Source organism: Scyliorhinus canicula, chromosome 7, assembly GCF_902713615.1.
Source record: "Scyliorhinus canicula chromosome 7, sScyCan1.1, whole genome shotgun sequence".
Classification (NCBI taxonomy): Eukaryota; Metazoa; Chordata; class Chondrichthyes; order Carcharhiniformes; family Scyliorhinidae; genus Scyliorhinus; species Scyliorhinus canicula.
This window is the reverse complement of record NC_052152.1, coordinates 169,761,816-169,784,174: the sequence shown is the minus strand read 5'-3', so window position 1 is coordinate 169,784,174 and position 22,359 is coordinate 169,761,816. Positions and strand designations below refer to the sequence as shown.

The 22,359-nt window shown below is 44.4% G+C and overlaps 1 protein-coding gene across 1 annotated transcript in view; it reads left to right on the top strand.

The window, feature by feature from the left end:
* Positions 1-22,359, top strand: part of prex1 (phosphatidylinositol-3,4,5-trisphosphate-dependent Rac exchange factor 1) — a 273,537-nt gene that overhangs the window by 115,468 nt on the left and 135,710 nt on the right. Inside the window, exons 6-9 of the mRNA XM_038803244.1 lie at positions 7,238-7,399; positions 10,585-10,718; positions 12,952-13,067; positions 15,175-15,324. Coding sequence (XP_038659172.1) covers positions 7,238-7,399; positions 10,585-10,718; positions 12,952-13,067; positions 15,175-15,324 — 562 coding nt within the window. The remainder of the gene's footprint in view (positions 1-7,237; positions 7,400-10,584; positions 10,719-12,951; positions 13,068-15,174; positions 15,325-22,359) is intronic.

The following is a 22,359-nucleotide window of genomic DNA, read 5'->3' as shown; positions in this document are numbered from 1 at the left end:
GATTCAGTCCACCCAGGGTGCTGCCATCAAGAAGTTGCAGACGCAGGCCATTGAACGAGAGGAGGAGGCCGTGGTCCTCGTGAGTAAGGTGGAGGGGCACGAAGCACTCCACAAGAAGTGGCAGGAACGCTTTGAGGAGCTGGATCACCGCATGAGGCGGAAAAACCTGCGGATCTTGGGCCTTGCAGAGGGGCTGGAGGGATCGGACCTGACAGCCTATGTGGCTGTAATGCTGAATTCGCTAGTGGGGGCCGGATCTCTCCATCTGCCCTTGGAGCTGGAGGGAGCGCAAAGGGTGCTGGCCAGGAGGCCCAAGGAAGATGAACCCCCGCGTGCGGTTCTCGTGAGGTTCCACCGGTTCAGTGATCGGGAGTGCGTGCTGCGCTGGGCCAAGAAGGTGAAGAGCAGCAATTGGGAGAATGGGGTAGTGCGGATCTACCAGGACTGGAGTGCGGAGGTGGCTAAGCGGCGGTCCGGATTTAATCGGACGAAAGAGGTGCTTTATAGAAAAAAGATAAAGTTCGGAATGTTGCCGCCCGCGCGCCTGTGGATAACTTATTTGGATCGGCACCATTATTTCGATTCCCCGGAGGAGGCGTGGACCTTCGTGCGGACGGAGAAACTGGACTTGAACTAGGGGTTGGGGGTTGCGAGGTCGGCTGTAAGATATTAGTGCTGGATTCTGCTGTTGCTGTGTTCTCTTTTTCTTCTGTTGTTTTCTTCTTGTTTTAGTACTTTTGCAATTTTGATAGGGTTATATACGGAGGGGTTGTTCTGCTATGTTTTTGTTTTTGTACTGTGGGACATTGTCTGGGCTGTGTATCTTGAGGGGAGGGTCGGGGGGGTATGTTGTATTCTATGCCGGAGTGGGGGTATGGAGTGGGGCTGATATTTGGGAGCTGCGTCAGAAGGGTGTGGTGGGGCAGTGCAAAAGCGCGGACTTTCCTCTGGTTTCCCGTGCTGCGGGGCTGGGGGGTGGAGATGGTGACGGGGGAGGCGGGGCCTTAACTGGTTCTTCCCCGCGCTGGAGCGGTGCCAGGAGGAGGGATAGATTGGGGGATGATCCCACTTCGGGAGGGGTCGGGCTATTGGCGGGAGTTTCCGGGGTCAGCAGAAGTTAGCTGACCCACGGAAGTACAATGGAGGACGGTTCGCGGCTGGGAGGGTTCCTAGCCTGGGGGGGGGAGGGAGGGGGGGAAAGGGGAATACCGGGTTGCTGCTGGTAGGGTCAAGAAGGAGCTGGTGGGGGCTGGGGGGACAGAGGTGAGGGGTTGTCGCTATGGGGACGGGGTCGAGCAGGGGGTGCTGGCCTGGGGCGGGCAGTCAACGGGCTATGGCTAGCCGACGGGGGAGGGGGGCGGGACGCCCTCTTATCCGGTTGGTCACCTGGAATGTGAGAGGGTTGAATGGGCCGGTGAAGCGGTCGAGGGTACTGGCTCACCTGAAGGGGCTAAAGGCGGATGTGGCAATGCTTCAGGAGACCCACCTGAGGGTGGCGGACCAGGTCCGCCTGAGGAAGGGATGGGTGGGGCAGGTTTTCCACTCGGGGTTGGATGTGAGGAACCGGGGAGTGGCGATTCTGGTGGGGAGAAATGTGTTGTTTGAGGCATCGGAGGTGGTGGCGGATAAGGCGGGTAGGTATGTGATGGTTAGGGGCAGGCTACAAGGAGAGAAGGTGGTACTGGCTAGTGTGTATGCCTCAAATTGGGACGATGCGGGCTTTATGAGGCGTATGTTGGGACGGATCCCGGATCTGGAGGCGGGAGGTCTGATCATAGGGGGGGACTTTAATACGGTGTTGGATCCTTCACTGGATCGGTCCAGCTCTAGGACGGGTAGGAGGCCGGCGGCGGCCAAGGTACTGAGAGGGTTTATGGACCAGATGGGTGGGGTGGATCCATGGAGGTTTGTAAGGCCGAGGGCACGCGAGTACTCTTTCTTCTCCCACGTACATAGGGTCTACTCTCGGATAGATTTCTTCGTGGTGAGTAGGGGACTGATTCCGAGAGTGGAGGAGGCCGAGTATTCGGCCATTGCAATCTCCGACCACGCTCCGCATTGGATAGAGTTGGAGATGGGAGAGGTGCGAGACCAACGTCCGTTGTGGCGGTTGGATGTGGGGTTGTTGGCGGAGGAGGAGGTGTGTAGGAGGGTCCGGGCAAGTATTGAGGGGTACCTTGAGGTGAATGATACGGGGGAGGTTCAGGTGGGGATGGTCTGGGAAGCCCTGAAGGCAGTAATTCGTGGGGAGCTGATATCCATCCGGGCACACAGGGAGAGGAGCGAAAGGAGTGAGAGGGATAGACTGGTGGGAAAGATGCTGGAGGTGGACAGGAGGTATGCAGAGGCACCAGAGGAGGGACTGTTGGGGGAGAGGCGCAGCCTGCAGGCTAAATTTGATTTGCTGACCACTAGAAAGGCAGAGGCACAGTGGAGGAAGGCACAAGGGGCAGTGTACGAACATGGTGAAAAGGCGAGTAGGATGCTGGCTCATCAGCTGCGTAAGCGGGATGCGGCTAAGGAGATTGCTGGAGTGAGAGATAAGAGTGGGAATGTGGTGCGGAAGGGGGTAGAGGTGAATTAGGTCTTCAAGGACTTTTACGGGGAACTGTACCGGTCGGAGCCAACGGGGGAGAGGAGGGGAATGGAGAGGTTCCTTGACGGGCTTTCTTTCCCGAAGGTGCAGGAGGAGAAGGTGGAGGGGTTGGGTGCGCCGATTGAGCTGGAGGTGCTAGTTAAGGGGATCGGGCAGATGCAGTCAGGGAAGGCACCGGGGCCGGATGGGTTCCCGGTGGAATTTTATAAAAAGTTTGTGGATCTAGTGGGCCCCTTGCTGGTGCGAACACTCAATGAAGCGTGGGAGGGGGGGACTTTGCCCCCGACGATGTCACGGGCGCTGATCTCGTTAATTTTAAAGAAGGACAAGGACCCCCAGCAGTGTGGTTCATACAGGCCCATATCTCTCCTCAACATGGACGCTAAGGTGCTGGCAAAAATCCTGGCCACCAGGATAGAGGACTGTGTGCCAGGGGTTGTGCACGAGGACCAGACAGGTTTTGTGAAGGGAAGGCAGCTGAACACGAATGTGCGGAGATTGCTGAATGTCATTATGATGCCGGGGATTGAGGGGGAGGCAGAGATAGTGGTGGCACTGGATGCGGAGAAGGCCTTCGATAGAGTGGAGTGGGGGTACCTATGGGAGGTGTTGGGGAGGTTTGGATTTGGTGAAGGGTTCATTAGATGGGTAAGGCTGTTATATGAGGCCCCGATGGCGTGCGTGGCTACGAATAGGAGGAGGTCGGAGTACTTCCGGCTTTACCGAGGGACCAGGCAGGGTTGCCCCTTGTCCCCCTTGTTGTTTGCACTGGCAATCGAGCCGCTGGCGATGGCATTGAGAGATTCAGAGAGGTGGAGAGGCTTGGTGTGAGGTGGAGAGGAACATAGGGTGTCGTTGTATGCCGACGACCTGTTACTGTATGTGGCGGACACGGTGGGAGGGATGCCGGGAGTGATGGAGTTACTAGCCGAGTTTGGGACCTTCTCAGGTTATAAATTAAACTTAGTCAAGAGCTAGGTGTTTGTGGTGCACCCTGGAGACCAGGAGGAAGGAATTGGTAGGCTCCCGCTTAGGCGGGCAGGGGAGAGCTTTAGGTACCTGGGGGTGCAAGTGGCCAGGGACTGGGGGACTCTCCACAAGCATAACTTTACCAGGCTGGTAGATCAGATGGAGGAGGAGTTCAGGAGGTGGGACATGCTGCCATTGTCGTTGGCGGGGAGGGTGCAGTCCGTCAAAATGACAGTGCTTCCGAGGTTCTTGTTCCTTTTTCAGTGCCTGCCCATATTTATCCCCAGGGCCTTCTTTAGGAGAGTGACTAGCAGTATTCTGAGTTTTGTGTGGGCACATGGGACTCCGAGAGTGAGGAGGGTGTTCCTGGAGCGAGGAAGGGATGGAGGTGGGCTGGCACTGCCCAACCTTCTGGGGTACTATTGGGCAGCCAATGTGTCAATGGTGCGTAAATGGGTGATGGAGGGGGGAGGGGCGGCGTGGAAAAGAATGGAGATGGCGTCATGTAGAGGTACGAGCCTGGGTGCCATGGTAACGGCACCGTTGCCGCTCTCCCCTAAGAGGTTTACCACGAGCCCGGTGGTGGCGGCGACCCTAAGAATCTGGGAACAATGGAGACGGCATCGGGGGGAAACAGGGGGCTCGATGGAGGGTCCACTGGGTGGCAACCATCGGTTCATCCCGGGGAACACGGATGGGGGATTCAGGGGGTGGCAAAGGGCGGGCATCAGCAAATTGAGGGACCTGTTTATTGGTGGGAGGTTTGCGGGCCTGGGGGAACTGGAAGATAAATTTGGCCTTCCCCAGGGGAACATGTTCAGATACCTGCAGGTAAAGGCGTTTGCTAGGCGACAGGTAGAGGGATTCCCTTTGCTGCCCTCGCAGGGGGCGATGGACAGAGTGCTTTCGGGGGTGTGGGTAGGAGAGGGGAAGGTGTCTGACATCTATAAGGTAATGCAGGAGGTGGAGGAGACGTCAGTGGAGGAGCTGAAGGCTAAATGGGAGGAGGAACTCGGGGAGCAGATAGAGGACGGGACTTGGGCGGATGCCTTGGAGAGAGTCAACTCTTCCTCCTCATGTGCGAGGCGTAGTCTCATCCAATTTAAGGTGCTGCACCGGGCCCACATGTCCGGGACTAGGATGAGTAGGTTCTTCGGGGGTGAGGACAGGTGCACCAGATGTTCGGGGAGTCCTGCGAACCACGCCCATATGTTCTGGGCATGCCCAGCACTGGAAGAATTCTGGAAGGGGGTGGCGGGGACGGTGTCGAGGGTGGTTGGATCCAGGGTCAAACCAGGGTGGGGACTCGCGATTTTTGGAGTTGCAGTAGAGCTGGGAGTGCAGGAGGCGAAAGAGGCCGGTGTCCTGGCCTTTGCGTCCCTAGTAGCCCGTCGAAGGATTCTGTTACAATGGAAGGATGCAAGGCCCCCAAGTGTGGAGACCTGGATCAGTGACATGGCGGGATTTATAAAATTGGAAAAGGTCAAATTTGCCCTGAGAGGATCAATACAAGGGTTCTATAAACGATGGCAGCCTTTTTTGGACTTCCTGGCTCAGAGATAGGTAACTGGGTCAATAGCAGCAGCAACCCGGGGGGGGGGGGTGCATTATTGTAGTGTTTATTCTGTAACTTTATAGTGTGTTAATATGCGTTGTTGTTAAAATGCTGGGTTGTTCATGGGGATGGGGCGAATGTATATGATTGTTAATATTATTGTTATTTTCGGTATTTTACTAAGGTGCGTCAATGTTGTATAAAATCAAAATTTCTCAATAAAAATTATTTTAAAAAAAAACATAGTTAAACCAGATAGATAATGATTAAGTTGAGTCACTGAAAATTGTATACTGTGGAGAAATAAGGCGTGGGAGATATGATTCAAAAATCCTGCATTCTTGAAGATGTTGATAAATCGAATTCCAATAAAGGATCAAGATTGGTATAAACTCCAGAATAAGGGATTTAAACTGATGGATGATGCAGGGGCAGTTTTGATCAAACTATTTGATAGAAAGCCATATCCACTAGGCTGATTGTGTAGAAAATTTTGAATGAAAATTAGCTCGGTGTGATGGGGAGCAGGGAATTGAGAAGTGTTAACTTTGGGGTTAGATCAACTACAGACTAGTTGTTCTGGCCCTGTGCTTGCCGTATACCACAGAGGAAGGAGGCTGTTTATAATATTCAAAAAAAATTATAAAACTGCCTTGATAAGGGGAAAAAAAAGCCAATACAATGGTGTGCCAAAAATAATCGTAAAAACCTGCTGCTTCTCATTGATTATCCTTTGTTTTGTGTTCAAATCTCTCTTGATTGCATTCTGTATCAAGATAATGCCTTCATTAGGAAGCACTTCACATTTCCTAATTAACAATGCAACAAAATGGCAATGTGAGATTCACATTAATTTGTCTTGTCTGCATGAATAGCATTGGATCAGAGGCAGAGACCTTAAACTCTTTATAAAGTATCTGGGTCTGCACCTAATGTGCTGTAAGCTACAGGGCTATTGACCGGATCCAGGAAGATGGGACAGAAAGGGCACCTGGATGTCCTCGGGCTGGCATGGACAAGATAGGCTGAATGACCACCTTCTGTGCTATATCATTTCTATGGGTTCTATGGTTCTGAGGTATGATCAGTAGGATTGCAGATGTCACATAAATTGGTGGTGTGGTAAATAGTGAGGAGGAAAATCATAGATTACAGGACAATATAGATGGGCTGGTTAGATGGGCAAAACAGTTAAAATATGAATTTAACCCTGAAAAATATGAGGGAATACATTTTGGGGGGACTAGCAAGACAAGGGAATACACAGTGAATGGTAGGATCCTAGGAAATACAGTGGATCAGAGGGATTGTGGTGTACATGAGCATGGATCCCTGAAGACAGCAGGACAGGTAGATAAGATAGTTATGGGATACTTATAAGAGCAGGGCGATTATAATGGAGATGTATAAAATGCTGGTTAGATCACAGCTGAAATACTTGTGTGCAGTTCTGGTCGCCACACTATAGGGAGGAAGTCATTGTGCAGAGCAGATTCACCAGGATGTTGCCTGGAATGGAGAATGTCAGCTATAAAGCGAGGCTGGTTCGTTAGGCTTGGGTTGTTCTCCTTGGGGAGAAGGTTAAGGGGAGAGCTGATTGGGATGTATAACATTGAGGGGGGTAGATATGAAGAAACTTTTCCCCTTAGACGAGGGGCTAATAACCATGGACCACGGGTCATTTTCATTTAAGGTGAGGGGCAGGAGATTTAGAAGAGAATTGAAGAAAACCCTTTTCACCCAAAGGATAGCTGATACCTGGAATTCGCTGCCTGAAAGGGTGCCAAGCTAGGAACCCTTACTACATTTGAGAAGCATTTAGATGAGCACATAAAATACCACAGCATACCAGGCTACAGACCAAGTGGTGGAAAATGGGATTAGAGTAGACAGGTGGCTGTTGGCTGCCACGAACATGAAGGCCAAAGAGCCTCTTTTCATGCTGTAAAAACACTATGACTCTAATTTTAATTATAAGAAAACGTATTTGAAACAAACAGTCCCTTACATTGGAGGTGCTGCCTTGACAGCATAGTCCCATTTAAATGTTCATGTTTCAAGTACTTTGATTTCTGAGGCGGCATTGAAGTTTGAGATATAGTTTTCTATATTTACAGGAGTTGCTAAAACGGACCCCCAAAAAGCACAGCGATAACTCAGCGGTGGAAAAGGCTTTGCAAGCAATGAAAGCTGTGTGCACGAATATTAATGAAACAAAGAGGCAGATGGAAAAACTGGAAGCACTGGAACATTTGCAGTCGTCAATTGAAGGATGGGAGGTACGATTCGAAAGACTGAAGAAATGATGGGCATTTCGTCCTTGTTTTCATTTGAAATGTTGAATGGTGCATTTTTGAACAGAGCATTCTTATTCTGATGTGATGAAGAAATGTTTTTACATTTCTAAATCCATCAGCAAAGGCAGTTTTGAGAAATCACCCTTTTAGAATGGTGCTTTTGACTACATTTTTCCCATTAGAAGTGATTCCTCACAGGTGCATTCTGCCATGAGGTTGACAGTACAGAAGTTTCTTTGTACATTGATGCTTGTTGGTGGAATCCTCATTGTGTGTACAGCAGCTGCTGTTTCACCAAACATAGGCAAAATTTGCCAACAGCCTAACATTTATATCTACAATACAAACACTTGTACGAGATAAATTTAGCAACAATCTTTCCAATTTAAACACTTTTGGGGGAGAATGAACAAATTTTAGTTGTGCATTACTATGCACCTTGTCGACAATGCCGTCCATCCAAGAAACGGCACTTTCTGATAGACTGATGAGTGCTATTAGTCTTAATCATGTGGCAGCTTAAAATAACCAAACTCTATGCTGAAATGCAACAGCACTTGTCATTCTTGTATGAAAGTCAAAGTCACTTCTAATGTGATATCAATTCCGTTGTGAATGTCTCTTTTGTTAAAGCGAAGAACATTGCTGTTTCAGCTAGTACTTTGCATCGGCAGCAGCTGCAAAGATGATGTAACTTCCTGACTGAAGGAAGTGCCTTCTCTGTTGCCTTGCTGAACATTTTGAGGTAGACGAAACTCTGCTTTATTTTATTATTTAAACAGAGAGCTGTTATTCTTTTGATTTATTCCTACATTTGTGAACAAGACCTTTACTGAACAGCATATCTCTTCTCCAAAAATGACCATATCTGACCATATAGTTTGAGGTGATGGATTGCGTGTCCTAGTCTCCTATTTTCCCATCCTGGATAATTGAAATGAGCAGTTCCATTTTAAAATGGCAAACTAATTAAGTGGATGTTTTGAAAGGAAAGCTATATAATAGCAATACAAAGAAAATCTAAATAACCTGGGCGAATTTCCATCAACCAAAGGTTTAATCAGATTTATTCAGCGAATTGTATTTGTATATGCAACAACTTTTATTTATAAAGTGCCTTTATGAGAGTAAAATGTTGCAAGGCACTTTGAAGGAGCATTACCAAACAAGTTTTGGGGCAGCATGGTGGCACAGTGGTTAGCACCGCTGCCTCACAGCGCCAAGGAGGTTCAATTCCTACCGAGGTCACTGTGTGGAGGTTGCATGTTCTTCCCATGTCTGCGTGGGTTTCCTCCGGGTGCTCCAGTTTCCTCCCACAGTCCAAAGATGTGCAGGTTAGGTGGATTCGTCATGCCAAATTGCCCCTTTGTGTCCAAAGGTTAGGTGGGGTTACGGGGATGTTAGGGTGCCGTTTCAGAGGGTCAGTGCAGACTCTCTGGACTGAATGGCCTCCTTCTGCACTGTAGGGATTCTATGATCACCCTGGTAGGATATTGGACAGGTGATTAAAATCCCTCTACTACCTCACCCATCCCCACGTCTATATCCTTTTTTTCATCAAAAAAAGATTAACTGAAGGTAAGTGCTTCCTGATAAAATAGTTCCCCTGGTTTTATTATGAATATCTGAGCTGGTCACCATAAAATACTTATTTTTACGCAACACAGTTAGAGTTCCGCCCCCTCCACCGTGATTAAAATGGGGTCCAAGAGGTTAACCTAAGGTTTCTGTGAAAGGAATAGTGATGGTTTGAAATGTGGAGGACCCAGCCGACAATAGCTATTTGTATTAACATAGAAACATTTACCTGGTACATTGCTTCACAGGTGTGTATCAGACAAAATGAAACTGAAGGCATGGCTGCCAATGGTGGAATGATAATTTTAGGTGGCAGAAGAGGCCAGAATTGGAGAAGTATATGATCTTGAAAACTTGTGGGGCTGTAGAAGGGCACAGGCATGGGGAGGGGAGAGGCAGTGGAGGGATTTGAAAGACAAAATGGGAATTTTAAAATCAAGAACTTGGGAGACCTGGATGCATTGTGAGAAAGAATGATGGGTAAATGGGACATGGTGCAAGTTAAGATATGGGCAACAGCGTTTTGATGTGCTTAACTTTACAAAAGGTCCAAAAACAGTACGGGTTAATGCTGGCTTTTATCACCACACTTCTGGGGAAATACTTTTTGCAACTGATGTTACTTTATGATAATTTCAAAATTAATATATTATTAACAGGTCATAAAGTATGTGTGAAGTCAGTGACAAATCACAGGCAAAATATGTCTTGTATTATTAAACTGCAGGATGTGTAGTGTTATAACTTCCATGACTCCCAAGAAGACCACAGGGGACCGCTGATTGATCTTCCCGTGGGGTTTGTGGTGTATGCATTCTCGTATTGAGCAGATGGAGGTCTGGCCAATAGAGACTCGCTAGCTGGACTTTAAATACTGACCGAGACCTGGATCAGGGAGTTCCCGATGGTCCCCGACTGGGACGCTTGTCCTATAGCTGCGGCTGCACTTTTGTTGTGGAATAAACATTCTGTCCTTCAGGCCTGGGTTCACCTGGAATTATTACGTATGGCGATAACTCATTGCTTACTTCTCTCATGTACGTAACTGTGGTGGACAATATGGATTGTTGCCAATGTTTTTTTTTTCTACCCAACTGTAATGTACAAGTCAGGGCTGTGGTTCAGGGTCTTTTACACAATTATGTTACAAAATGTGGCCTCTGATTATCCTCATTCACTGCAGAGAGTTTGAAGATGTCCAAGAACAGAATACTCTTTTTAGTAGTTAAAGTAATCTAAATTTTGTTCTGGAATTGCTCATACAGTTTGCAATCTTTTATTCAGGGAAAATTGAGGATCTTGCAACTTTGCCACTTTCTTCCCCATCTTCTAAATATACAACATGCAAGTGTTCAGCTGTGATGAGTGGTTGAGAGTATTCAGCTGTGTACTTCCTCATCTGCTGTGAAAAGACATTTTGAGTGGTCGTTAGTGCAAGAAATAAGAGAATGTCACCAATAATCAGGCAATTTTACTTGTAGCTTTTTAGCTGCATGTTCCATGAATCTGTATTGTACTTTGAATATGCACATATGATTGAAATCATAAACGATGCTGCACAATACAAGATGTTTCTATTTTTTTGCCAGGGTTCAAATTTGACAGATATATGCACCGAACTGCTGCAACAAGGACCTTTGTTAAAGATCTCGGCCGGAAACATTCAGGAGCGAGTGTTCTTTTTGTTTGATAATTTGCTGGTGTACTGCAAAAGGAAGTCTAGGTATGCATTTATTCGAATCTGTTAAGTGGCATCCTAAAGAGTTTTGGAAATTGCCGATTGTCAGCCTCTTCATGAGATTAAACTCTGTTGGCATTGAATACTCCAAACGCTGGATTTTACTACTTCGAACGTTTACCATCTCCTTTGAGAGTGTGAAATTTGATGACTAATGGTGGTCAACCTGAGAAAGCACATCCTGCTCTCAGCAGAACATGTATACTTTGTGCCATTCCAACATGGAGGTATTTATTCTAAGGAGAAGTGAATGTAGTTCATTGTGGGATCGATGACCATGAGCTTATGATCATTGTTACAGTAAACCGATGGACTTGAAAGGCAGTCTTATGCTCTTTGTCCTTGGGTGTGATTCACTGTGATTTCACTAGGGAAGGGAACAGTTGGTTTCGAGCGATTACAGGAAGGGCGTGGAAATGAAAAGTAGTGACTTCCCCACATTTTCTGCAGTGCTGATGTGGTATTTGTTCTCAATCTGTTCAGTATCAGCTGATTATTCTCAGCTAAAGGCTATGGCTGCAGGAACATTGTTGCAGGCTGCTCCCTGGAATTTCTTTTATGAGTTAATTTCTAGATTCTTTCTAAAGTACTAATACATTGCCCACAGCCATCTGTTGAATGCAATTTTTTTAACGTGCAAAACGGAGAAAAAACAGGACAAACTTGCTCAAGAACCAAATACTGGTCAGGGCTTGGATTGATGTTATGACGGTTGACATTTATGATGGTAACTTAGACACTGAAGTGTGACAAAATTTGACAGGCACTGTAAGATATGTGAACATAATGTGCATGCACTACTCAAGTTTTAAAAAAAAAAGTATTTTTATTCCAAATTTTCAACATTTTTATAATTTACAATAAACGTCAATCCCCCAACATATTAAGCCCCTCCCTCCACAGTTAACGGCAACTAACTCTTCAGAATGCAAAATGAACAAACCCCAGCTATTGTAGAACCCATCACTCGCTCCACCTCCCTTCGAGAAAATTTCACTTTCTCCAGGGCCATAAACTCCAGCAAATCCCTCCGCCACGCCGAGTACAGGGTGGAGAAGCTGACTTCCACCGCAACAAGATCCGCCTGCAAGCAATCAGCAAGACGAAGGCCAAAACATCTGCCCCCCCCCCACCAGCCTGCAGTTCCGGCTGTTGCTTCTGAATATTGCTTCTCGGTTCTGGGCTCCATATAGGGGCTGGTTTAGCACAGTGGAGGGGCTGGTTTAGCACAGTGGGCTAAGACGGCTGGCTTGTAATGCAGAACAAGACTAGCAGCGCGGGTTTAATTCCCGTTCCAGCCTCCCCGAACAGGTTGGAATATGGCGACTAGGGGCTTTTCACAGTAACTTCATTTGAAGCCTACTTGTGACAATAAGCAATTATTATTGTTATCCACGTGCAGATCCCCGAAATGGTGCTGGAAACCATCCTCCGAAACCTTTGCAGTTTCAGGCAGGCCCAAGTATATGTACATTATTTAAGGGCCTCTCTGATATCGCTCTCAGACATTCTCCATCCCCTTGAACAGCCAGCTCATCCTAGACTTTGTAAGGCGCGCCCTGTACACTACCTTCAGCTGTTTCAGCCCCAGCGTCACACACAAAGTCCAGACTCTCTCACAAAGTCACTACACAAGTTTTTAACTGTATAGAAATGTGAGAGCAGGTGATTGGAGAGATTTTCTTTTCCTCCTCAAATTCCAAAATGGTTATGTTGCTGGTGACGCTCTGCAGTGGAAAAACAAACATGTTATATATTTGGTACTGAGTTTGATTGGCTTAATGGTGATAAGAGACAGATTGTTGAATTATCAGGTTAAACCCAGCCAAGGTCTTGTGCCAGCACTTGTGCTTTGGGCTTTTAACTTCCCTTGTCTTCAGCTTGAAAGTTCTGATTTTCAGTTGCTCAATTTGTTCTAAATTTGAAGCAAATCTGCAACAAAAGAATGAAAGTGGGAAATTTGGCCCACTTCAACTCCAAAGGCAGCTTTGTCTCTCCAATCCCGAATGCATGTCTTCTCCCATATCCCTGAATACTCTCACTTCCCAAGTTAAATATTCATCTCACTTTGAAACACCTCACTTGACTTCACTCCTTAGAAAGCATAGCCGTATTATTGTCATCCTTTGTGCGAGATGATCTTGGGATTACATTTTACGGCTGATAATTAAGCATTGGAAGTTATAATATTAAAAGTGCTTATTTCCTCTCTGCTCAGGGTTGCCGGTAAGAAATCAACAAAGCGCACCAAGTCTATAAATGGAGCCCAATACATTTTCCGTGGCAGAATTAACACCGAGGTGATGGAAGTGGAGAATGTTGAAGATGGAACAGGTATGCTTCCTCTTGTGGGAGAATATAAATCTAGGCGCCAATATTTAAAAATAAGGAGTCGCTCATTTTAAGTCCGAGATGAGAAGAATTTTTCTCGGCAGGTTGAGAGTCTCTGGACCTCTCTTCCTCAAACGGTGGGGAAAGCAGGGTCCTTGAATATTTTTAAGGCAGAGCTAGGTACATTCTCAATAAGCAAGGAGGCAAATAATTATCAGGGGTCGGCAGGAATGTGCATTTGAGGTTACAATCCGATCAGCCAATGATGAAATAAGCCCAAGGCAACGAGGGGCCTCATGGTTTACCCACAGCTTTGCTGTTGTGACCTCCTTGGTAACCCGAAGGTGGTAGTGATTGCTTGCCGGAATACGTTTCCATGCATGTTGGTTCTCTTTTGCTACCGTACCCAAGTGGCCACGCTTTTACATTGACCTTTTTTAAATGACTACAGTGGCAGATTATTTGACTGCAGAGAGCTTCAATCTGCCCCAATTCTCACTTCACTTGATGCCCATATGAACACACATGTGCAGCAATGGCTTGATACTGCCATTGGGTGCAACATTTTGAAGCAGTATATCATTTCTCAGCTGTAAAGATTTTTGCCTTATGGATCACACATCTTTTAATTTGCACTATGATGCAGAATATGCAACTATAATTCCTATCTGTTCTTATACTAAATGTCACTGGCAATCCTCACGGCGCTGGGTGGGGCGGGGCCCCCCACATATCTTTGATGTACTTTTTTAATTTTCACCTTGAGCTGGAGAAGTTGACTCAGTGAAGTTGACTGTGAATAACTGTGCCTGTTTCTATGTGCTAGTGAGGTTATTTTTCCATCAGCACTTATCAAGTTAGATGTTCCAACCCAGATACTGATGATTAATCAAATACCGTTCCTGCAATTTAAAAAGTAGTGCTCTAATTTATGGGAGGCAAGGGATTTCTTCAATATGGAATGGCTCCCTGTTCATGTTACTTTCTTTACACTGATTAGAGAAGCGATTCTCTTCTTCTCAAGTACCATGAATCAATTAAAGATTTGCTTGGTTTTTAACAATCAAGCTTCTCTTCTTCCTATTTCTAGCAGCAAGACGAACAAATAATTGAAGTTGTAGTCAGCTATAGGAAGTTTAAAGATTGAACTTGGAAGTAATTTCCTGACAAGTTCAAACTTGAGTTCTCGGAACTTGCACAGCTAATAAATTAAATGAACTTTGTAGTTTAACTACTTGTTAGTGGAGATAAATTAACTGCTGAACTGGTGCAAATTTTAAGAGATGCTCTGGTCAAAGGAGCAACAGGTTTTGTCACCTTTTGAATAATTTCTTGCTCGGCCGATTTCTTGTTCAGCAACTGTGTGCAAGGCAAACAAATTCTGAGCCTGGTTCCTGAAGATTGGGATGAAAACCGTTTACTGCATGTGTTTTCCATCCATTTCTGTGGGTTGGTTGTTTTTCCTTTGTGATTTGGATCCTCCAGTACTTGTCCTTAAGTGCCATTTGAAGATTGTGAATGAGAGCATTCATTCAAAATTGGGCCTATTCTAGGCCACTTGAGCCAGGTTGAGGTTCAAGGTGGTCTTGCTTGAGAACTAGCACTGAATTTATGGTAGAGTTTATTATTTTTTTTTTCTTTTCTTACCCAATTCGGTTGCCAAATAGTCCAGTATAATGACCTCTTGATGGCATGGTTCTCCTATTAAATGGCCCGCCCGTCCCTGGCAGTTGTTGAATCTGATAGACATCAATAACAGTAAGTGTAACGAATGACGCTACCTCATTATTTTGGAACCGATAAAAGATTTTCACACAAAAATAAACAAGTCTTTATGGTGTCTGCTGTCACTTGCATCAGATAATATTGGGGGCCCAGATCAGTCATAATCTCATTGAATGACAGATCAAACACGATGGGCTGAATGGCATATTTCTGCATCTACATCTTATGGTCTTGCGGCCTGCTGCAGTGGCTGAAGAAAACCCGGAACAAAGCCACTTGCACAGGCAGCAAAATCCCTGCCTGAAGTGTGTGTTTTGGTATTGAAAAATTACATTTCGTGGTTCTATTCTAATGTTCCTTAACGAGGTCTGTCCATTGTTTGCAGCTGATTACCATAGCAATGGCTATACTGTAACAAATGGTTGGAAGATCCACAATACAGCTAAAAATAAATGGTTTGTCTTGATGGCCAAAACTGCTGAAGAGAAACAGAAATGGCTGGATGCAATTCTGAAGGAACGGGAGCAGAGAGAGAGTGAGTAATTTCTAAAGGCTATTCATGTTTTGCAGATGTGTAGAAACATCAATCGTGTCCCACTACATGGACCAATTATGAATTATCAATAGATGACATGCATAACCTATTTACTTGCGATTTTAAGCCAGCTTTTTGAAGTACTTACTTAGAGAACTTGGATCTAAATGTTCATTTAAATCTCCTCTGTTAAATTCCTGAGTGAATGCAAATATTTCAAAACAGGTTGAAGTTAAACAGCTTTCAATTACCATTTTACAGTATTGTGTTGCCATATTTTTTTTAAAGGTTAAGTACCCAGCTAAGTTATCTTGATGATTGTGTAGAAGACCAGAGTCTTAACAGATCATTGAGAAATGTGTCTCAGACTGTTGCATGTCTGTACTGTTCTTTGGTGTCCATGATGTGGAGATGCCGGCGTTGGACTGGGGTGAGCACAGTAAGAAGTCTTACAACACCAGGTTAAAGTCCAACTGAATGATTCACCTGAGGAAGGAGCTGCGCTCCGAAAGCTCGTGTTTGAATCAAACCTGTTGGACTTTAACCTGGTGTTGTAAGACTTCTTACTGTTCTTTGGTGTGGAAGAGTTTTGGCCATGCTTCCATTTCAGTAACAGAACTGTGATGGAAACCAATGTTGGCCCAGTTGACGCGAGGATTTCTATTGTACCCCTCCTACCTGACTGCCCTAATTTCAGGCCTCACCACAGTCTGTACTACAAGATTTGCAATTTCACCAGACATAAAATGACAGCTCAGTGGTGCAAGTCACAGCATTGCAGCGGAGTTATACCTGGCCATTTATCATTTGTTGCCCTTTAAATTACATTGTCAGGATTTTAGTGTTTTGGTCCAAATCTCTGAACGCAAAACTTTCCATAATTTTTTCCAAATGTGATCCCATCACATCTCCTACCTTGTAGATTTGGTTGCTAGAATTTTCTTGTTGGCAGCAGGCAAAATCATGGTTTTTAAAAGCTTTTCAATGGGGTGGGAAGTGCCACCAGCAGCTGGATTCCAAGTTATCATGTATATCGAAATGTTACTGCACATTTCTCTTGCAAAAAAGGTTCAGAGTAGAGCGGAGCAGTTCGTGTCTCCCTTGTTCGTACAGAATGAGAAACTGGGAGATCACACGTGGCAGAGGAACTGGCAATGGGATGCAAGTCTTCTGCAGCACCAACCGTGGTAGACTTTGCCCATTGCTATAGCAGTTAGGAGTTGTATTATGCCTTTAAAGAATAGCAGCGTGACATCACTAGATGGGAAGTGTGTCATGTGATTCAGCCTCTGTGTCACTTCGGCCCAGAGAAGAGACAGCCATGCCGCTGATGTCTTCAAGTTTCTTCAATATGTGTATATGTTATGTGCCTTAAATAAATAAATAATTCTAAATAAATGGATGTGTTTACACCATCCCTTACAAATGATTTGTACATTTTGTATAATTATAAAAATGTGACAGCATGGGGAATTCTATAAGAAATGTTAACATGGTTGAACCTTGATAAATATTTTGTACTGAAAATATCTAAGAATCCTGCCAATACGAAGTTGGCAAGCAAGGTTTTGAGGTCAGGAAGTGCATTCATGAAGCAAGAATGGAAAAAAAAAAGCTTTTGAAAGCAGCAGTTGTTCGAATGACCCACTGTTCACAAAACATCCATCGAGGCATTAGTGTGATCTGACCATAAACCTTTTATACATGTTATCACATTCTTTTTGTGACAGTGTGTTTTCATTTTATCATTAAGCGTCTTAAACGGCACCTTTTTCAAATACTTCTTTTGAAAATCTAAAAGCACACAATTCTCTAGATTTAAAAAAAATATATAATTTCTCTTGTCAAATTGAGTAGGATGCTTCAAACATGCCCATTAAAATTCCTGTTTGCTGTTTAAATTAACAAGTGGTTTTACAGGTGAGTAGTTTTAGCCAATGCAGATTGGAATTTCCGAGTCCCAGTGTTGGGGTGACTGGTCTGTTGTAACTTCATTTATCAATTTTCCTTGTTTTTTTAAATCAGAAGTTACATTGACAACCCTTCAGTTCTCTTCACATGACTAGCATATCTAAAGTATCTGAAATATTGTTGCCTGGGACTGTACTCTTTCCTCTTTGATTGCATTAGTATTCTCAGACGGATGTCCCCAGAGTCTAGACCCTTTTCCATTTTGATTTTTTACAAATTTATTCAGTTGTAATTAATTGTCAATTTTTTCTTAATACCTTCTCCTTCCGGTAGTATGCCTTTTGAGAGTATTGGCGACCATGGACTTGCATTGTATTGCTCCATGATCATCCTTGCCAAAGTACTGCAGTGGTTTTGCCATTGTCTTCTCCAGTTCCCGTACCAGCCTCCCCGGACAGGCGCCGGAATGTGGCGACTAGGGACTTTTCACAGTAACTTCATTGAAGCCTACTCGTGACAATAAGCGATTTTCATTTCATTTTCATTTCAGTTTAGCTGATCAGGAATCACTCCCACTCTTTAATGCCTACCATCAGACGTTGGAAGGATTTACAGGCTTATAATCATGCGCTTGGCCATGTTAGGAATGCACCTTCTGTAACTATCAGGTCCTGGAGTGGGACTTGAACCAGGAGCTTCTGGCCCAGGGATACTGCCAGTGCACCCACAACACAGAACTACAGAATTGTTACTGTGCAGAAAGAAGCCCTTCAGCCTATCAGGTCTGTACCGGCTCTCTGAGAACATTTCACCCAGTGCCATTCCCATGACTTAACCCAAGAACCCTGCAGATTGTTTTGTTTCAAATGATCGTTAATTCCCTCTTGAATGCCTCTATTGAGCCAACCTCCACCACGCTCTCAGGCAGTGCATTCCAACCCTAACTACCCATTATGTGACTAAGTTTGTCTTTCGTATCGCTTCAGCTTCTTTTGCCAATTGCTTTAAATCTGTGCCATCTCGTTCTTGATTATTTCATGAGTGAGAACAGCGTCTCCTGACCTACACTTTCCAGGTCCCTCATGATTTTGAATACCTCTGCCACATCTCCTCTCAGACTTCTCTTCAAAGAACATCTGCCCGACTTCCCCAATCTTACTTCATAACTGACGTTCCTTATCCCTGGAACCATTCTTGAGAACCTCTTCTCCAATGCCTTCACATCCTCCCTGCACTGCGGATTCCAGAACGGCTTGTGGTATTCCAGCTGAGGTCTAACTAGTGTCTTACACAATTTCAACAAAGCCTCCTTGCTACTTTATGTTCTACCTTTATTAATGAACTTAGGATACTGTATATTTTATTCACTGCTCGCAATCCGCCCTGTTACCTTCAATGACTTATGCACGTATGCATCCAGGTCCTTCTGCTCCTCTACCCACTTTAGAGTAGTACCCTATATTTTATACTGTCAGGGCAGCACAGTGGCGCAGTGGATTAGTCCTGTTGCCTCACGGTGCCGAGGTCCCAGGTTCGATCTCTGCTCTGGATCACTGTCCGTGTGGAGTTTGTACATTCTCCCCATGTTTGTGTGGGTTTTGCCCCCACAACCCAAAGATGTGCAAGGTAGGTGGATTGAACACGCTAAATTGCCCCTGAATTGGAAAAAAATGAATTGGGTACACTAAAAATAAAAAGATATATATTTTATACTGTCTCTTCATGTTCCTCCGACCGAAAAGTATCACCTCACATTTCACCGCATTGAACTTCACATGCCACCTATTTGCTAATTCCACCAACTTGGCTATGCTCGTTTGAAGATCTCCAAGTTTACAATGCTTCCAAGTTTTGTATTATCTGCAAATTTTAAAATTGTTCAAGGTCTAGATCATTGATAAATATAAGGTGCCCCGGGGAACTCCACTACAAATCTTCCTCCAGCCTGAAAAGCATCCATTCACCATTATTCTCTCTCTCCTCTCACTCATCAAATTTTCATCTTGCTACTTTTGCTTTCACTCCATGAGCTTTCAAGTTCATTATGTGGAGGGCAGCCTGGTAGCACAGTGGTTAGCACAGTTGCTTAACAGTTCCAGGGTCCCAGGTTCGATTCCCAGCTTGGGTCACTGTCTGTGCGGAGTCTGCACATTCTCCCCGTGTCTGCGTGGTTTTCCTCCGGGTGCTCCGGTTTCCTCCCACAGTCCAAAGATGTACAGGTTAGGTGAATTATCCATGCCCTTAGTGTGCAAAAAGGTTAGTTAGGGTTACTGGCTTACAGGGATAGGTTGGAGGTGTGGGCTTGAGTGGGATCCTCTTTCCAAGGGCTGGTGCAGACTTTTATAGGCCGCATGGCCTCCTTCTACACTGTAAATTCTATGAACTTGATCAAATGCCTTTTGCAAGTCCAGGTGCACCAGGTAAATAGCATTACCCTCATCAACCCTCTCTGTTACCTCTTTGAAAAACTCCACAAGCTAGGTAAATACAATTTTCCCTTAAGGTCCATGCTGGCTCTCAATTAACCCGCATAGCGATAATTCATTTTGCACCGACTGTAAAAATATTTCCACCACTGAAGTAAAACTGACTGGTCTGAGTTGTTGGACTTATCCATGCATCCTTTTTTGAACAGGGGTGCAATATTCTCAATTCTCCGTCCTCTGGCACCGCCTCTGAGTGTAAGGAAGACTGGAGATCTCCCATATTAACACCACACAACGCAAATTGTTTAGCTTTGGCTTTTTGTCAAATTGTGTACGCTTTTGTTTACAAATTAGCCACTATTTCCTAACACAAAAGGTGTCGACACCTCAAACATACTCCATCACCGTGCAACACTTTGGGATATTCTGTGGTCCTGAAAGATGCCAAACAAATTCTGGTTTTCTGCTCAATATTGTTTCGTCTCTCGCTCTTGTGCTTTTATTCCCACCAATGCACTCTGGTGTAAAACGACATTCAATTTCGTGTCTCGATTGTTCTTTCCAACTTCGTAGGAAAATGTCATGTCATTGGTTCCATCTTTACTGCACTGTTCTGTGTTTATAAAATCATTTACAATTGCCACCAGCTAGCTTTCTGTCACTTACTGTCAGCCTTCCTAATTTTTGTTTTGTCCACATGGATTTTTTAAATGCTTGAATTTTTATTATTCTCTTTGGTGCTAGTGACTCTACATTTGCCTTTTGATTGGTTATACATCATTTAAATGATTTTTTTCCTGCACATTCAAGGAACTCTTGCATTTGCTGCATCTCCCTACTTGTGAGAACATTTTTAGTTCCCTCAGCAATTTATTTCTTACGGTTCCCCTTTTATCTTATATTTTGTTCTGGTCAAATTACAGAAAGAACAAATGTGTTAAAATAATGCCTTTCAAATGCACCGAATGTTGAAAATTACTTGGCGGTTAATTACTGAAGTATTGCCACTGTGTATGCAGCCAATTTATATAACAAAATGATAAAAGACCAGACCATCTCTCTTAGTAGTGTGAGCTGAAGGTTACATAGGATGGGGGAGATTCAGGAACCAAAAGTAGCTTAGCTGAGAGGCTTTTCACATACTAAAGAGTTTCAGAATGGCTCATTGTGCAAAATTACATTTACTGAATGTTAAACTGAAGTGTCTCTCAATAAGAGTACCACTTCATGTCATTCTGGCTACAGACTTGGCAAATAGCAGCTCTATATTTAACTATATATATTGCACCATGGATGTTCAGTCAGAACCTATAAAATCTTGTTCAACATTGGCTTTGCATTTTCAAGCATGCTCCCATTAAACTCTGAAGCGAGGGACCAATCAGGTGAAGGTTAATGGACTGCAGGACTGTTAACTGATTGGAAACACATGGAGATCTAAATGCATTTATTATGGAAAGCGTTCTTTATCCCTCAAATGTTTGCAAATCATAACTGTTCTTGAGCAATTCGAATTTCAGAGGACCATTGTACAAATTGGCAAAGTTAAGTAATTAAATTTTTAATGGGAACGGGACCAAATGTATTTTGATGATTGGCCTTCCAACCTGAAATGGTCTCCAGTTAGAAATATTATCCAACAAAAGATGTAGAAGTGTTTGAAGTTATAATCCCACCTGGGACCATTTTGCACTGGGAAAATGTCCACATAGACGTTAGCTCGCAAGCAGAGTTGGTAAAATGCTACATTCGTGTGTGGCTAAAATGCAGTAAAGGCTGGATTATCAGAAGTACTACATGGCCCAGATCTTGAGGCAATTTGCCATCTGAGTTAAATGCTGAACTTTGTTGATTTTGAAAATGAAATTGAATTTTCTTTATTGGCATGTTCCTTATCTTTGCATGTGTAACTATTTAAAATGTGGCAGTCATTATAACAGTGCTAACCAACTGTGTGTGTCCATCCATCCATCTGTCCTGTCTGGAATAAGCCACGCAATTACTTCAGTTATTTTTGTATTCAGTGGATACGTTCATGCATCCTGTTCCTGGATGTGCACCATCAATGATTTGCATTTATGTAGAGTCTTTTTAAAATATCATAGGTTCCATGTTTGAGTGACAACACTTATGAGAAGAGATGACCAAGAGTAGTGTTATGAAGATAACCTGGTAGATTTTGAGAAAGTTCTAAAGGGGACGACAGCTGCAGGAAGGCAAAGATTGTGAAAGAAGTTCTGAAACATTGACTTTTATAACGGAAAATTCTGCAACCAGTACATGGTTAAAATCAGAGGATTGAAGAGAGCAAGCTGTGCGGTAGGGCTGGCCAAGTTTGTAAAGGTACTCTATTGTTTGTGAGGGATCTGTAAACAAAGCTCAAGATTTGTAAAATCTTTGCAAGAAGCCCATGGAAGTTGGCAATGATGGCTACACAATGCACAAACCTTAGTTAATTGGATTATAGGATAGACCTTGCTTAAATCTTCCTGAAAGTCATCAAGAGCTTCAGGAGGGTTTTGTTGGTGCTGTGGTTTGGGAGCAGACTTGGGCACTGGTGCACAAGTATCTTGATGGTTATGATTGAGATTTTAACTTCCGCATATTTTGATAGTCTGCTTCAGCCTGAGTGCCTGGAGGAGAGCAATGTTTTGGTTTTCAAACTTCAATTGGAGAAAACGTAGGTAGAAGCATGCAG